We start from the raw sequence: 19,582 nt of genomic DNA, 5'->3' as shown, positions 1-19,582 counted from the left end.
TGCACATTTTCAAAATAAATATACAGAAAAGCTAATAATGTTGCTTACAGCTAAAAAAAAACCCAACTCATTTAATAGTACATTTTCCCATTAATGTGGTTCGTACAATGTCAGTATCAACAGGCTAAAACCATCTAATGCACATTATCTAATAAAAAAAAAAAGCAATTTATACTCCACATACTTTTATGAGTATGTAGAGGATAAATTACCGATGATGTTTAATCAATAAAGCTCCTTGACATGATAAAAATGTTTTGCATCGTAACAGTCTGAAAAGCCCAAATTAAATTACCATGTTATCATTTATTCTGAACACTATGCACTTTTATTAGAAGTTGGCGAATATTAAACCAGAACATATATTATTGTTTTAGAAAAACAATTCTTTAATGTTCACAGAGTTTGTAAAACATGATTATTACTCAAATAATAGACAACACTCCACTGTTGTCTTGTAAATCCTAACATATAAATTATGTTACGGATAGAAAAGTTTACTGAAATATTAAGTTATAATAAACTGCCAAGTCTGAAACTGTACAAGACATTTTCCAAGTTTTTAATAAAGAAAGCAAAACACAAAAAGGAAGTGTTGCGTAGCCGTACAGCCGAAGGGATGAAGAAAAGGTTAGAGGGGAAAGGAACGGTATAGATGGAGGAGTAAGAGATGTAGGAGAATGATGTTGTTGTAACAAATTATTTAAGTTTAAAAACGAGTGGAGTGACATTTCACTGCATGTGGCACCCTCTAGTGAGATTACAAACAGCCTGCTGAGGCTTTTGGCAACAGACTCTGAAACATGTTTTTCCTCTACCTGGCTTTTGGTTTTAATTCATTTATCTCTATATATAGCGACACCATATGTAAATAAACATTTGAAGATCTTATGAGGCAGCTTTTTAAAAATATATTTCAATTTTAGATTTCATTGTGGCTGATTATCAACACATATATAATTCAAAGAGATTATATGATCTTGATCTTGTCCTCTAATTTTTCTGCTAATACCTTAGCTTAAACCTTTTAATAACTGAAGAATTCACAAGTTCAAAATCATACACTCTATATAATAATATATAATAACAAGAAGAAAAACAAGAAGAAAATGAAGAAGAAATAGTCCACAGGTGGGCACCTATAAATAAATAAATAAATTAATTAATGCGATCATAAATGAACAATAACATATTTAAGTTTAGCCAGCTTTATTCAAAAACTCAAAGCAAAGTTTTATGAAGGAACTTGTTCGCTAACAGCTGCTGTTTTCACATCCAGCTGTTACAGGACAGCAGGACATATTTGCAGCAAACTTTTTGCCATTTTTTTGTTTCCACTTGCAGCTAAGATTTGTATTTCATCCAAACACATTCCCAAGTCACAAAAAATGGTCCTTTTTCATTTCTGACTTTTGCACTGGTATCTGTGATAGTGTTGCTGTGACGCTGTATCATTTATGTCTTGACCACAGATCTCCACTATTTTTCTCCACTATATGAGTATTTTTTGCACTTTACTTTGGTTTTTGATTAGCTTTAGGCCTCTATATGTTTTAGGAATGTAGCGAATAATGACTTGGCTTAAAATTCACATCATGCTGAAAAAATGATGCTGAAGGGTACGGTGTGCATATATTATATTGCCAAGTTAAGATGAGCTGTGATCTGGTCTAAATTAGGTCCTTGCTAGCAGAGAATGAGAAAGTACAAAAGGGATGTTCTAATGCAATATGGTTCAGGTCTGTCACTGCAAACTGTAAATTCAAAATATCTGATGCAATTCAGGAGCAGCTTTCATTGTTTTTATTCCTTAACAACTAGAATCTATAACAAACATGTCCAACCTAATAAATCTGATGCTCGCAGCAGATTTAGAGACTTACATTGTAAAAGCAGTCAGTGCAATGAAGCATAATAGAATCCATTCAAGCCAGAAAAAGCAAACTTCGACATTAAAAACACCTTTAAGCAGAGATGAGATTAAAACTACAAACATTTTACACATAGGCATTTCTGTGATCTGCTGTTTTCATTAAAACCTATAGAATCTTTAGGGGAAAGCTCGAAAAATGCTGCATGAGAAGCTGAAAATTCATTTAATCAGCTGAAAGACCTCCTGAAATATGTCTGGAAAATCTTTCCACTTCTTATAAACAGCACAGATGTTTAGTTAGGAATAAAAAAAACAGCAAATTCATTTGTAGGAGTCAGTTTGCCTTTTCTCCACACGGACCTCTGGGGCCAAACACAAAGGTAAATAAAACTAATTAGCAACTGGCAGATCACAAGGAGCAGGAGTAGTTTGTGATTATTTCATTAAACAAAGTCCTGTGTGACAGCCCCTCTGCTAACTGCCATTTTAACCCACCTTTACCCAGAGCATCCATCTTCATGGCGCTGCAGCTTCTGCCTCGGCCGCTCCTGGCAGACGGGGAGCGGTTCGACCTTGTGCCGTCCTGTGTTACAGGAAGAGGCCTCTAATCAGCTCTGCAGAGAGGATGTGGGGATAACTGGCAGAAAACCAGGTGAGGAGAAGTAAATGAGATGTTGCCAAAGAAAGCAGAGGTAGACCGTGTGGGACTTTTCATTCATATTTCATACACTCAGTTGTTTATTTGTCTGAGTCACAGATATAATGTGTATGAGTCAGTGTGACATTTAAAAAAGTTCAGGAATGACTTTTAAAGAATATCTTACTCTGATTTTATATATATATATATATATATATATATATATATATATATATATATATATATATATATATATATATATATAGATATACATATATATATATAGATATATGTGTGTGTGTGTGTATATATATATATATATATATATATATATATATATATATATATATATATATATATATATATATATATATATATATATATATATATATATATATATAAAAATATATATATATATATATATATATATATATATATATATAAATATATATATATAGTTTTTAAGCCAAAGGTTATACTCAACTCTTGTCCCTGGTTGGGCCTTTTGAATCATTATTGTAGATCTTAAGCTGTTTGACATCTGTAAGTAAGCATCAGTGCGAAATATAGCGCCCTAATTCTCATGTTGTCACTTAACCAACCCATTCAGTGAATGCATAACAGCTGGAAAGAAGCACAACTAAAAGATAATCACCAGACTCTAAAAGGATATTTGCTTGCAGCATGTGATAAACATCAGAAGGGATTTAGACATAAAGTAAACTTTTTTATTTTTACGTTACCAGGAAAGTTCCATTGAGATTAAAAATCTCTTTTTCAAGGGAATCCTGGCCAAGAGGCAGTAGAGATAAAAAAAAAAATAGACACACACACACACACACACACACACACACACAAAAATGATAAAAACACAATTACAAGTTATTGAGTTGGCCTCAAGACCAAAAACAGAACAACACAGTGCAAATGCAAATAACACAATAAAACAGGTCATACAAGGAATACGGAATTAAAACAATAAAACAAACTCAATAAACAGTAAGTAAAAACCAATAATAAAAATAAACTATAGCACACTGACTGGAAACAGGAGCACTGAAACCCTGCCAACATGTGCAACACAGCTCACGTTTACTAGAAAACGTACAAAAACCCAGCCAACTGCGGAGAAAACCCCCTTTAAAAAAAAAAAAAAAAAAAAAAAAAAAAAAATCTGTATTCCACTTATCACAGGATGAGCTGATAAGGACTTTTAACTGAGATCCAGCTCCCCTCTGTTAAGACATCCTTTGTTATTTTATTTGATTGACTTATATTTCTTTGTTATGAACAAAAAAACCCCCAACAAAATAACAGGTTAAAGAAAAAGAGGAGCAGGATGAAACAATCCAGCTTATGTATTTGTTCACAAAATAAACCTAAAGTTTAGCTTTAAAGCAAAATTTCCTATCAGGAACATAAGATTCGTTGCCAAAACCAGATGCATCTTGGACACATTTTCTGCTCCAGCAGTACAAAGTAGTCATCAGTTAATGATATTGTCAGAACTAGAAGATGTAAATTTAATGGTCTGGATGGATAATTCTAGTAGATACATGCAGGTGTAGCGTAAGACCTGCAGCATTCATAATCACAATAACCAAATATGGATACTAACTTGTGTTAGTCTTTGTTAGTATTACATGAATTCAACTGCTCCATACACAGACGGAGTTGTGGGCTTGATGCATGTTTGATAAACACAGCAACTGGCAAAATTCATTGCCAGGTGAAACCCAACACATGGGATGCAACAAACAGTAGCAATGGCTACAACGGCAGCAGCTTCGTAGTTCACAACGCTCTCTGATCTCTTGTCCCAAGAAATTTGTTTGGTAATGATACTGGACACTGGACACTGGATACTGGATACTGGATACCCCTTTGGTCATGATTCTGACATTCTCAAAGCCATTCGTGACAGACGAGGCAAACGAGGGAACTTTGAATTTCCCCTCGGGGATGAATAAAGTATCTTTGATTTGATTTGATTTGATTTGATGGATGAAGGGTTAAAAGATTTTGCTTGAATTGACAGAAATCCTGCAGTTGATACTATCGTACAAAAGCAAGAGACAGTCTGAGTTCATCCATTTCAACAAAACAAGGAAGCAACATGGTGAATATCTTCATTTGATGATGGACCTCAAGGCTGATCCACATCAATTCAGAAACCATTGCTTACTGGTTGCAGCGCCATGGACAGTCACAATAGTTTCCACAGCTTGTATCTTAATGTACCGAGTTGCAAACCGCGTGTGCACATGTGCATGCATGGAAAAAGCACATTTCACATGCATAAATGTCGCCTGTTGCTGGGCTGGAGGAAGACAGCAATTTTCACTTCATCCCACAACTTCTAAAGGAAATTAATGGGGAAGGTGTGACATCAGCCCCCCATGTGTCCAGCCTATTATTCACTATTAGTCAAAAGTTTGGACACACTTTCCCATTGGATTTAATGGGAAAGTGTGTCCAAACGTTTGACTGGTAGTGTATGTCTTTTGCCCATAAGGGCACATTCATATCAACCTTTTTTTTTTTATCAGAATCCGAGCCTGTTTGCTCAGAAAATCTGCTTCGTTTGGGGACCCAGGCTGCCTACAAATGCAGGTCTCGCCCCATTTTAAGCAGACTGAATACAGGAAGTGGACACATAGCGACGGCGTTAAAGGTGGAATATGTAAGATTTTCAATATTAAAAAAAAAAATTAACTAATAAAATAACTAAAATCATGATTAGATAGTTTTTTGAACATGTAGGTTTCAGTCTGTCCATATTTGATGTGTTATTAAATTACAAGTTTAATTAATGACAAAGACCCTTCTTAAATGTTTGCCTACCAGTAAAAAAAAGTGCTTTTTGTCATTTGTCATTAATTAATTAAACTTGTAATTTCATAATGCATCAAATATGGACAGACTGGAATCTACATGTTCAAAAAACTATTTAATTATGATAGTATGATAGTAGTTATTTTATTAGGTTTTTTTTTTTTAAATATTGAAAATCTTACATACTCCACCTTTAAGGGTCCTCGACCTCATCTGTTGTTCATTCTGCACACATTGTTGCAGCGTATTTCTGCAATATACTTAAATTAAGACAAAATGAAAACCCAAAACAGTGACAGTTTCATCTCCATGTTTAACTCGCAACAGAGTTTTCTTCTTCACGTGGGTCTTATTCTCTCTTTTGTAAAATACTTGTGCAGCGCCACCTTTGGGGAGAATGGGGATATATTATATTATCATCATTATATTATTATTATATATTATTATAAAGGTTTGGCGTAGGTGCTCCCAATGTGTGTCTAGTTAGGTGTGTTTTTCTTACAGACGCCGTAGTGTGTTTCTATTGAGCTTCTTTACAGGTGAAGCAGCAGGTTTTATCTTGTTGTTACTGTTGCTTGGTATCTTTTGTATTGTCTCATTTTTTCTTCTCTTCATCCCCGCCTTCCCTCCTTCCCATCAGATGCTGCATTAACATGTAACTCAGCGACACTCAAGTACTCAAATATCAAGGGGGAGATTTACATCCACAAAGCTTCATTTCCTTTACATCCATTAAGCTCCTCTCGGGGAAGGAAATTCATTCACCACAACACAGCAGCCTGACCATTTCTCTGGCTGTAAAAGGAAAAGATAAAAAAACAAACAAATATTAAAAGTAACATAATTTTATGACTCAGTTACTAAGATGTGTTTGTACTGAATACTGACATTTTTAATGTCAAATGAAGACGATATAAAGTTTTGTCTTTTTTGTCTGCTGGGTGCTTTTGTAGCATAGCGTTGCATCACTCTGCACAGCTGTTGGAAAGTCAACCCTCAGGAGCCGTTTAGTTTTGGTTTCAGAAGCCTGACGGGCGGCTTAAAATGCAGCTTCAGAGGACTGTGAGGAGCTGAACAGCGGGACAACACTGTGAGCAGAAAAACAAACAGTATCGATTCAGCTGGACTCAGTTGTGGGATCAATTGTTATGACATTTACTGTGAGCTCCATGAAGCCTGTGAGCTGCTGCTGGACTTCGGCTCTGTGTCGCTCTGTGGGTGTCAGTATGTGATATCATTTATCTAATTTTGTGCAAGATTTCAAACGTTTCATGGAGAGAAAAAAGTGTTGATGATTCAGAAGTTTAGGAAGGCTGAATAAAAGCAGTGGATCTTAATGAACAAAATGAACTGTAAAGGAGATGGCACAATTTTTTTTTATAATTGCAACACATAAAATAACAATAATTTGACAGTATGCTCTTTGTGGTCGCAGCTGACAGCTGTTTTACAGTTCCCACCCAGAACCAAGAAGCCAATGAAAGACCTGAATCATAGTGAAGCATTTAGCAGCAATCTTTCCTCAAGAGATGGCAGGGAGATCACATTTCACACTATCATTTATTAGGTGGACAGAAACAATTATTTAGAATAAATTATCAAGCAATTACAAGGAAAGGATGTGCATTATTCAATCCAAAATGGTTCTATTAAGACAAACCGTGCATGCTTAAGGTTTTAATATTGATAATTAATAAAGGACAATAAACAAATACAATGACTGACAAATGTACTGGTAGACCTGTTCAATTTCTTGTTCATACACACAGCTAATCAGCCAATAGCATAGCAGCATTTCAGTGCATTTTGTCATGTAGACATGGACAGGATTACTTCCTGAAGTTCAACCTAAGCATCAGAAGGAGGGAAAAAAGGGGATTTAGGCGACTTTGAAAACAGCATGGTTGCTTAGTACCAGAGAAGCTGGTCTCAGTATTTCAGAAACCATTGATCTACTGGGATTTAAGCACACAACCATCTCTATGGTTTGTAGAGAATGAGAGGAAGAGAAGCAATCTAGTAAGCAGTTGTCTGGACCAAAATGTTTTTGATGTCAGAGGAGAATGGGCAGACTGGTTTGCGATGATAGAGATAGCCACTGGTTAAAACCAAGGAATGCAGATTACCATAACTCCATGTACAACATGTCATACCTTGAGGCAGATGGACTAAAGCAGCAGAAGCTCACACTGGTGCTCCCTAACTGTAGTTACAGTTCACACTTGTTGTGATGGCAGCATGAGCTGCCACACTGTAAAGGTCTGGTAACTTTCTTTTTTTTCTCAGTTATGTAAACACTTGAAAGATACAATTTATCATTTTTCATATTTTTATTAGCTGGGTTGATGGGGGGGGGGGGGGGGGGGGGGGGGGTGTTAACTAACTGGGTGCACACACTTAGTTAACTTATTTTGTCACCTTGTTAATTTGGTTTCTTTTATCACCTTATCAATTTGCTTTGTTTTCAGTTAATATACTTTCCTTTTGAGGTGCCAGTTCCTGGGTGGACTTCCCAAGCCTGCCAAAGAAAAGAGTCCTGCCTGCATTGGAGCTCCTTAAATCAGGGTGAGGTCCAATTGGGCAGAACCATCTTTGTAGGAGGGAGAGGTTTAGGTTTTTCTATTGATTGTTTGTCAGTTGTATTTTGCATTATTTAGGAATCTCAGATTGTTTAGTTTGTTGTCTTAACAGGTTACATGTAACATTATACTGATTAGTTAAGTTTATGTTATAGTTGGTAGAGAGTATTGTATTGTCTCCCCCCCTCGTGTGTCAAAACGGCCTGATCAGCCAGTACAAATGTGTCCCTTAGGACAGTTAGGGAGGTCATTTGGTGTTTGAGTTCCTTATGTTGAAGTTTGTTTCTTTGACCTCTTTTATGGGCCCATAGTTATTGCACTAAAAGATTCATTTTGATATTTTTGTTAAATAAATGTAGTCATGTTTTTCTAAAAAAAAACTCTTTGTGCTTCTCTGGTTTTTTTCGGCTCGGTCACTCACACTTGTGAACCATGTCACAACTCAAATCATCTCCACCTACTTTTTCAAAACATGACAATGAGTTTACTGAACTCCAACAGCCTCCGCTGCCACCAGATCTCCACCCACTAGAGCTCGCTTGGGATGTGGTGGAACGGGAGATTCTCAACATGGATGTGCAGCAACTGTGTGGTGTGACCACGTCAATGTGGAGCAAAATCTCTGAAGAATCCTTCCAACATCTTGTTAAATCTAGGAAGGATTACGAAGCACTGAAACAGGGTCAGAGAAAGGTGACCTTGGCCATGTACACACGCAGACAGGTGTCCGACAAAACGAAGACACTTTCTATAATTTTTCCTTTCATCCACACGAAAAAGCAGATTTACTGCATCAAAAACAATTCTTTCAAAAACCTCTGAGCAAAGTGAAGATTTACAAATACTACATTTGTGCATCTGCTTGTGGACATACATAACTGGGGTTTTAGGTTTTGAATATTTAATTACTACATGGTGTTTATTTTATAACATGTGGACATTTTACCCTAAAATTACTGATTCAAAATCATCTGGTTGTACCAGATTTAGGTCTGAAAAACAAAATATTTGGACTTTCAAAGTGAGTCTTCTGTATTGCATAATCAATGTAAAACTGTCATCATGACATGTCGTAATGTCAAATTTATATCTAATTACATCTGCTTCTGCTACTTCTGTCCCAAAGATGATTCCCTGAATTTCAAAGCATCTCTGAGCAACTAAGGTGAGGAGTTAAGGACTGAGTGATCCTCTGTGGCTGCCAGGGACAGGATTACCCACCAGACAGCCACGCACCTGCCTTCACCTCATCCCACCTCTCGGTCACCCACACATGCGCCTTTTGAAGAAGAATATCACTAGCTTTCCCTCACCCTCTCTGACCTGACACCAAATCCTACAGCTAAACTTAAAGCCTCTCGTTGGCAGCGAACAGGGGCTGAGTTCTGATGTAAGTGAGTCACTTTATGAGTGTCAGCAGCAAAGAAACAAAGACAAGGAGGAAGAAAAAAAATTCAACATATGATCTTTAAGTTCGATGTCAGAGATATTTTTCATTTTCTGTTACTCTTCCATCCTCAATCTGTATTCAAATTAATTCAGACACTGCCTATTTTTTACATGGGTTAATATTTAGAGTTTAACTTTCACATAAATCATCTATGACACATTCTGTACACACACATGGCTTATCTAAAACCACATGTATGAAGGACCTGGTACATAATGCACATGATGAGTCTGGGTTTGTGGCAAATTTCCAGTGTGTAAAGCAAACCACAAATTAAAATAAAATACATCCAAATAGTAAGTAAAATCGAAAGTTATCTCAATGTTCATTCATTCATCATCTTAACTGCTTCGTCCAATTAAGGGTTGGCGGGAAGCTGGAGCCTATCCCAGCAGTCTTTGGGTGAAAGGCAGGGTACACCCTGGACAGCTCACCAGTCCATTGCAGGGCCACACAGAGACAAACAACTATTCACACCTATGGGAGATTTAGAGTAACAAACTAACCTAACATGCATGTCTTTGGGTGGTGGGAGGAAGCCGGAGTACCCGGAGAGAACTGATGCATACACGGGGAGAACATGCAAACTCCACACAGAAAGACCACTTTCCAAACCCCGTCCCAGCCGCAGATCGAACCTTCCAGCGAGGCCACAGTGCTAACCACTATGCCACCGTGCAGCCCATTATCTCAATGTAATATGTATAAACAATTATTATTATTATTATAAACAATCATTTAGGTACTTTTCCTGCATGTTTTTAACTTTCTGCATCTGACTCCTGTTCATCCTAATTTCATGTCTTCATGTGAAACATGAATTAAAATAAAGGATCTTAAATCTGGACTCTCTGCAGCTATTTCCCCTTTTGCCTGGGAACACATTCATGAATAGCTCAACAATGTTGAACAGAAATTATGCAGTATTTGCAAGGTGTTTGTGAATATTTACATCATGAATTAGAAGGTGCAGAGCTCAAATCTACAAATAGATGTGTGTGTGTGTGTGTGCATGTGTGTGTTTTGTTTTTCAGAATGTCCTGAAATTTTCTTTTGAACACATCAAAGTAACATATGAACGAATATTATTTACACTGCTTTAATACAGAGCATTTTTTAACAACTTTTAACAACTTTCCCCCACTTCTGTCATGTGTATAATAATTTATACACACACACACACACACACACACACACACACACACACACACACACACACACACACACACAGTTTCATACACATTTGTTAGGTTGTAGCAGGTTTGAATTAATATGTCTGATTCTAGTCAGGTTGTAGTCAGGCTGATTCTTTCCCACATTACCCAACTTATTTATTTTATTTTTATTTTTTCTCCAGCTCCTCGTCTTTTTTTCCCTCTCTACAGAATACTAATAACTCCCTCTGCTCATCATCCCTCCCTTTGCCCTCTTTCTATCCATCTTAAGATTTTTTTTATTCCTATTGCAGCTCCCCATAAATTTTCTCTGCTTGAATTCTTTTTCCTCATTTTCTGTATGAGTCATAGACTTCCCTCCTCCTCCATCCTCCTCTCCATCATCCTTCTATCTCCTCACTCTCTCAGGCGGGTGCCTGGATTTTACCTTCCTCTTCCTGTTCCTGTAATTTTTTTTTTATCCATCCTGACTCAGTTTCTTTTTATATTCGTTACCAAAAACTTCCCACTTGGTTCTGATCTCGCTGACCAAAGATGACAAGAGTTTTGCTGTGAGCCGAGTGCAGTCTGCAGGACATTATGTCGTCATGGTGGCTTCTGAAGGAGATGTTCCTTCACATAATTGAAAGGTTTAGTGAGATGCATGTGAAGACAGATTTTTCTCCACTGGGATCTGGTACATTTAACTTTTGGCTGCAGGACCTGAACCTAAAAGTAAAACGAGTGACTTGGTTTTGGACTAGTGCAGGACATTGCTCGACTGTGACAAGTTCTCTAAAACACATGCAGGAGCAGAGTATGACTTTCAACAGTCTCCAAGTAAACATCATTTTATCTTTTGAACTCTGAAGGTTTTTATATAACATTATGAAAGCCTGCTCAAAAAAGAAAAAAAACATTTTTTGTGTGTGATTTTGTGGAAAAACTTTGCTTTTCAAACATAAGTGAAAATAAACATCATTCACTTGTAGATAAAAAAAATGGCGATAAAACGACAGGAAAATGTTTTAGCTATCTTTCTCTTTCACTTTGGTTTAGACCCTCAATCTTATCAAAGTGTTTGAAATGGTTTCAATTTCATCCATTTCAATTCTTGTGTCTCAGTTTTACGCTGTATATTATATTGTTAATCTCCTGGAAACACTTTGAACTGCTCATTATTGACAGATTTTTTTCATATATATACATACATATATATACATACATATATATATATATATATATATATATATATATATATATATATATATATATATATATATATATATATATATATATATATATATATATATATATACACATATACACACATATATATATATATATATATATATATATATATATATATATATATACATATATATATATATATATATATATATATACATATATATATATATATATACATATATATATATATATATATATATATATATACATATATATACATATATATATATGTATATATATATATATGTATATATATATATATACATATATATATATATATATATATACATATATATACATATATATATATGTATATATATATATATGTATATATATATATATACATACATATATATATATATATATATATACATATGTACATATTTATATATATATATATATATATATATATATATATATATATATATATATACATATATACATATATATATACATATATATAATTTGATCACAATGATATGAAGCATATTCAATACTTAAAATGAACTAAAAATCTATCTGTAAATGGATTTTCTTACTATTACAATAAAAATAAACTGAATTGAAGCTTAATGAGAACTCAGACTCACTTTGAGGGAAACATGAACACACTCAGCACAACACAACATTCCTCAACAATCTATCCAGCAGATGCTGCATTTGTGCAACCGTCCTTATTTACAGCATCAAAAGTTCTCCTTGTAAAGTTGAAAGAAACAGCACTAAAAAAACAAAACCACATTTGGACAGTTGACAGCTGTCAGCAGCTCAGCCATCAGAATGATCCGGAAAGTGAAGCTGAAGCAAATCCTTCCTCTGTTCTTTGTTTAATATCTACATTTGAGACAAAGGGGATAAAGTCCCAAAATAAAATTGAAGAAATGCCGTGGAGGAGATCCAAGCGGTTGATAGTTTATTTCTGAAGTACAACTGACCCTCTGTTCGATGGTTGCAGACAGTCTGATCCCTGACCTGTCAGTCTGCTGGGAGTAATTAGCAGTTAGTGACAGAGGTTCTCCATCCACTGACGTCAGGATCACAGAGGATGGAAAATTTGTCAAACACTTCACAGGGTTGGTACAGATCTGACGACAGTCGAAGGATGACACACTGTGAGAGTCATGTTGTCAGGTCCGGTGCAGCTGCAATTAAAGGTTAAAAATAAGACTCTTCACATTGCACACTGATGCAGGAATTGCTTGATTTGTGTTGAAATTATTGTAAATTTTGACCAAAAAAAGGTAATTGTAAAAATATTACTAATTAAAAAAAAAAAAAAAATCTGGAGACTTGGAGGAGTTCAGAAGGGAAAGTTCAGGGCTGCAACTCTGCCCCGTCTGAAATGAAGATTCGAGTTAATAGAATTGAGAGCAGCCGTCATCATCCTTCGCCTGCTGAATCACTATGTTTTCATTTTGTGTGAGATGAAGAGGGAAGGCTGGCAAGGCAGAGAGGAGGTGAGGGCAGAGACGTTCGGAGGAGGGAAACAGCTGCATTGTGTTGTCAGAGGGAGAAAAGAGTGAGTGGAAAGCCCAGCTGCAGACTTCAACATACTGTGGTATTATACATATCACATGCTTCAGATACTTCTTGTGTAAACACTTGCTCACCTTTACTCTAGTAGAATAAGATTTTCACACAATACTGCCATGAAAATTCTGACATGGAGTAGAAATCTACTGCTGTCAGAGCTGAACTGGCTCATTTATCATGAGTGGGTTTAAATTTGAAGGTTTCAGATGAAAAGACAACAAAAGGAAGGACTCAGCTCGAACTGAGGAGGATTTAAACCATTAAACACATTCTTTTCCCCTTTTTCTGACTTGACCATTCATGTGTATTTGGTTGCCAGAAACAAAGAAAGGAAACAAAATGATAAAAAGGTGAATGCATGTGAGAGACAATGAGCTGTCGTCGATCACATGCAGCTAAACTGGGGCTTTGGTATTAACCAGTGTGTACAAAACAATTCGGTGATTTTACGTTTAGGCAACCTTGATTCAATAGTTCTGGCTTTAGTGCAATTAAAATAAGTTTTAGGTCACATCTTGTGCATTTTATGAACCCCTCAGATTTTGGCTGCCTTTTCATTCATTTACAGTCCACTTCTTGTACCCAATCATTTGTGATAAAGTTCACGCACAAACTCTGTTTTTCCCTGATTTAAATCAATCTGCACTTCTTCCGATGTTAATGTACAAAAAGAATAAAAAAATAAAAACAGTGGTGGTTAAAGACTTGATTAAGTGTCTGTATTTGCTCTCAGACTGAGTTTGAGGCATCTGAGAAAGAAAGTTATTCTTGTTATTTATGCGGCTAAATTGCAGAAGCAACATGGACACCAGCAGGAATCTAGAACAGCCAATGAAATTAAATTAAATGCCCTGCAGAGAATATTAGATCGTGTTACTTAAATGCTGCCGAAATGAGATGCTATGACCAAAGGAAACCTGGTCGATCGCTTCCATTGAACAGGTTTGAAGTACAAGGCTCCTTTCGACCAGTTTGAGCTGCTTTCGTTGTTCATCATTGGCACAGACAGAAATCTATTCAACTCCACATCCATGCAGGTTGCCTTGACAACAAAACAACCAAGGCTGATGGACAGTAGGGCACAGTATGGTGCTAGCTCATAGATGTTTTGACTTGTAACATGAAAATTAGGGGTTCAAACAGCTAAAATGCTCTTCTATTTGAATCATAGACATGGCTAATTTAAATAGAAGGAAGCCAGTAGTTTTCCTACTCTAAAAGGTCAAAAGACTTGCTGTTTACACTTTAACCTCCATTTTACGTAATAGTTGCATGAACCCATTTATGGCCCCTGTGAATGAAACTGTGTAACTTTGATTTAATGCAAACAATGATAATAATAATACAAAGATAATATCTGAACATGGTGCAAAACAGCCTTCAAGCCCCTGAATCATAATGTCAAATCTGAGAAGGGAGAAGTTTGACTTCTTTCTTGTTCCAATCACTGGGGTGGTCCTTAGCAAGGCAGCACACCTGACTCTGGTTGTTTATTTAGCAGCCTTCAGACGTAAACACCCAAACAATTTTGCGCAGCACATCAGAGTTTCAGTGTTGATTTCCACCCTACGATATAGCAAAATCATCCATGACCTACTTTCAGCTTTTTTTTCTCCTGTAGTTACACTCTTCAGACTGTCTGAAAGCACAAATTATCCTAAAATCTTAAACCGTTTAAGCTTTCAGCTGCAGGTTGGAGATGTGGCGATGCTGACCAGTGATTGGATGCTTCTGTAATGTTACATAGAACATGGGTTGCAACATAGGACAGGGAGTTCTGGTGGATTTGGACCAGACTGATAATTGGCGCATCTCTTCAAATTCAGACTGACAAAAGATCGCTGGTGGTCACTTGAACTGGGGGAAAAAATGTAACCCTGGTTCAATCATATCATGCTGGCTCTCATGGTATGCTGGAAGTAACTCGGGGGTTTTGTTCAGTTTAAATGAAATATAATTTATTATTCCAAAAAGAAGCTACCTTGTTGGTACATTGATTTTTCTAAGGAAATACATTTAGAAAATCACAGCTGACAGTCTGATATCTGGGCTGCAAGGGTGTTTCTTCCCAGTAACGTTTCCCGGATTTCACCATGTCATTAACAAGCCCTGCAATCCCTCCTCCTTTCTTCAAAAACACTTGTCTGCATCCTCTGTCTACCCTTATGAAAGCCATGTAGAAATGAAGATTGGAGTCTGGAATATACTGCTGCAGCTGTGCCTCTCTGAAAAATGTAACACAAAAACAGCAACAAAATGAAACAGCTTGATGCAGTGGTGTAGTGATCCCTCAAGAAGTGGGTATACTCTCAATTTTTTGCCCATAAAAAATAGAGTGGCAGCGGGTGTCTGGCTGCTAGACATATAAACATCTTTATTATGTCTGTGCTCATGCTAAAACTAATGCAGCTGCTGGCTAACTGCACCATTGTGGGTTTCATATCATTAGCTGAGCTGCTTGTAGATGTACTTTCATGGGAATGTTTGTAATTGTAAAAGCAGCATCACAGATGCTTTAGAAGGTGGTGTGCTCAATGCTGACTGAAAAAGAAGTGGGTATACTCCATATACAGTGGGGCTCCAAAGTTTTGGCACCCTGGTAAAAATTCATTTTAATGTGCAAATAAGGAGCTTTAAAAAGATGGAAAATCTCGAAAAGGCATCAAAGTACAGTTTAGACATTCTTATAACATGTCAAAAAAAGTTACATCTTATTTCCATCATTTAAACATTCAAAATTACAGAAAACAAAATATGACGTCTGTAAAAGTTTGGGCACCCTGCAGAGTTAGTACTTTGCACGTCCCCAATTTGACAACAGAGACCTGACAGTGTCCTGGATTGTTTACAGTTAGTGTCTGGAAAGACCAGTCGATGTCAATCTCAAAGGTTTTAAATGCTCAGACTCATCTGACCTTGCCTCAACAATCGGCACCATGGGTTCCTCTAAGCAGCTGTCAAGAACACTGAAACTGAAAATAGTTGATGCTCACAAAGCAGGAGAAGGGTGTAAGAAAATAGCAAAGTGTTTTCAGATGCTAATATCCTCTGTTCCGAATGTAATCAAGAAATGGCGGTCATTGGGAACAGAGGAAGTTAAAGCAAAATCTGAAAGACCAAGAAAAATATCAGACAGAACAGCTCGCAAGATTGTAAAAAAAAGCAAGTCAAAACCCAAGTTTGACTGCACGATCCCTCCAGGAAGATCTGGCAGACACTGGAGTCATGATGCACTATTCCACTATAAAGAGGTACTTGTACAAATATGGCCTTCATGGAAGAGTCATCAGAAGGAAACTTCTTTTATGTCCTTACCACAAAAATCAGCATTTGAAGTTTGCAAAGGAACATATAGACAAGCCTGATGCATTTTGGAAACAAGTTCTGTGGATTGATGAGGTTAAAATTGAACTTTTTGGCTGGAATGAGCACAGGTACGTTTGGAGAAGAAAGGGCACACAATTTAATGAAAAGAACCTCTATCCTACTGTTAAGCATGGGGGTGGATCAATCATGCTTTGGGGTTGTATGGCAGCCAGTGGCACAGGGAACATGTCACGAGTAGAACAAAAAATGGATTCAATGGGATTTGAGCAAATTTTGCATGCTAACCTAATGCCATCTGTGAAAAAGCTGCAGTTAAAGAGAGGATGGCTTCTACAAATGGATAATGATCCTAAAAACACTTCAAAATCCAGGGTGGATGACATCAAGAGGCATGAACTGAAGGTTTTGCCATGGCCTTCACAATCGCCTGACCTCAACATTATTGATAGTCTATGGATAGACCTTAAAAGAGCAGTGTGTCACAGATGGCCCAGAAATCTCAAAGATCTGGAAGACTTTTGCAGGGAAAAATGGGTGAAGATACCTCAAACAAGATTCGAAAGACTATTGGCTGGCTATAAAAAGTGTTTACAAGCTGTCATACTTGCCAAACGGGGGAATAGAAGGTACTAACTATGCAGGGAGCCCAAACTTTTGCAGAGGCAATTTTTTTGTTTTCTGTTATTTTAAAAGTTAAAATGATGGAAAAAAGATCAAACTTTTTCTTGACATGTCATAAGAATGTCTAATCTGTAATTTGATGCCTTTTGGAGATGTTCCGTCTTTTGTTAGCTTCTTTTTAGCACATTAAAATAAATTTTTACCAGGGGTGCCCAAACTTTGGAGCCCCACTGTACATGCGTATACCCTAGACTACACCACTGGCTTGGTGTTTCCACAGAAACAAGTACAAAGAACATTCAGGATTTAGATTCAAATGGATTTAGATTCAAATGTCCATGTATTTGTCTTTAGTTGAGTAGAATTCTGTTACACCACCCTCAAATCTCCTGACAAAGTCCAACAGACAGCTGCTATCAGTTCCAAAGTCCTCACTAAGACCAAAAACATGGATCATTCTCTGGTCCACAGATCTTGATTCTCGCTCCCTGTTTGTAAAAGACTTCAGAATCCTGCTGTTAGTTACAAGTAAGTGAATGTTGACGGGCCAAAATACGTTGAGGAGTTGTCATGAACTTCCAGACCCCTCAGATCATCGAGATCGACAATATTTTCTGTGGAGAGGCAGGTTCGGTCACTACGCTCCTCACATGCTGAAAAACTGCATGCCTGCTGAAATTCTCAGTTGTTACAAATGCAGATTAAAAACATGTTTTAATTTTTTTTCTACTGCCTTTTATCAAAACAGTTGCTGATTCCTGAAAATTGTACTTTTACTTTCTGCTTATTCTTATTCTGTTTGTGTTCATTTAAATTTTGCTTTTTACTTTTGTTTTTAATACACTAGTTAATTCTTCTTTTTTTATGGTGTTATACATGAAATGGGCTGTACAAAGAATCCTGTTTTACCAAGGTCATATATGTATCACAAGATGTTCCAATTTTGACAACTAGAGGAGGTTAAATGTTGAGGTGTAGTTGCTGAAATGCAAGCAATTTCTATTTTTATTTGAACAACGGATATCACATTGTATATTTTAATTTTATTTCAGATAAACAAAATTTCTCAGCAGAAGAAAGAAAACAGGAAGAGGAGGAAGGTTAATCTGTCTGCTGAAGCCTGACAGGTGACCCCTCCGCCATGTGAGTTGGTTTAACCCTGAATCTGAGCAGCCAATCAGAAGTGGGAGTCAGAAAAAAATTACCTTAAACTGATTAAACTGGCTGTTAATTAAAGCTTAATTAACACTCTAGTTGGAAAGGTATACACCTTTTGTTTTACTTTCATTGCTCTATTTAAATGTGATATAATTTTACTCGTTTTAAACACTGAAATATTCCCACCAAATCGACGCACGTCAAAGATGCGTGAAAATTCGCGTGTTTTTGGTACTGGCGGCTTTCCATACACTAACAAGCACACACACACACACACACACACACACCGACACACACATCCTCTCTGTTTCCCTCATACGGAGGAGAGGAGGATAGTGAGGAAGACAGAGTGGATAAAGGAGGAGAAGAAGAGGAGAAGGAGAGGGGAAAGCGCACAGGAAGAGCTCCGGGGGGAAATGCTCGCTGGACGGATGGATTTGATTTTCCCCGACCTGCACGAGCCTCTGTAAGACAACATGGGCTGCATCGGATCCCGGACGATCAGTAAGGACGCCGCTCTTTATTCTGCCATGTGGAGGGGTGGATGGATGGATGGCTGAATTCGTTGAGAGAGGATGAAAAGACAGGAAAAACGTAGCAGAGGAGAGGCATGTATGAAGACTTTTTGCAGGGAGTTGGAGCGCTCTGAAGTGTCTCTGCCCGTGCATGGTGCCTCCTTCCAGGGTGCAGTGCTTTCATACTTTACTGTAGGGATTACTACAACATCTTAGTGTGTGTGTGTGTGTGTGTGTGTGTGTGTGTGTGTGTGTGTGTGTTTGGGATGAGTGTTTGGAGGAGAGGCATGACAGACAGGCAGTGATGTGAGCGGAATAAGATGTGGGTTGATGTTTTCGTCTCCACATGGATGACACCGGGCACGCAGGCGACGTGTGCGTGTCAGACGAGGAGAGAGACCTCCGCCTTGACATGAAACTAAGGTCATTGCATGCTGGGCGTCTGAGAAAATTCCCCCTTTCCTGTCTCCTCCTCCTCTTCCTCCGCTCATCTATTCCCCCCCAGTCCTCTTGTCTCTCTCTACTGTGCGTCATGCAGCGACGTAATATATTGAAGATGCAGGCTGTGCACACCGGGCATCTCTCACACGCGCACACGTAGGGTTCTGAGCAGGGAGGCTCGGAGGCTGACTCGTGCAGGATGACTCAG

General features: G+C 37.3%; 1 protein-coding gene across 1 annotated transcript in view; it reads left to right on the top strand.

Annotated features, from left to right (window-relative positions):
• Positions 1 to 18,799: 18,799 nt before the first annotated feature.
• Positions 18,800 to 19,582, top strand: part of LOC306770428 (uncharacterized protein) — a 73,892-nt gene continuing 73,109 nt past the window's right edge. Inside the window, exon 1 of the mRNA XM_079259288.1 lies at positions 18,800 to 18,922. Coding sequence (XP_079115414.1) covers positions 18,895 to 18,922 — 28 coding nt within the window. The 5' untranslated portion in view covers positions 18,800 to 18,894. The remainder of the gene's footprint in view (positions 18,923 to 19,582) is intronic.

Source organism: Telmatherina bonti (assembly GCF_933228915.1).
Source record: "Telmatherina bonti genome assembly, chromosome: 19".
Classification (NCBI taxonomy): domain Eukaryota; kingdom Metazoa; phylum Chordata; class Actinopteri; order Atheriniformes; family Telmatherinidae; genus Telmatherina; species Telmatherina bonti.
The sequence above is the reverse complement of the archived record's forward strand: the minus strand, read 5'-3'. Positions and strand labels throughout refer to the sequence as shown.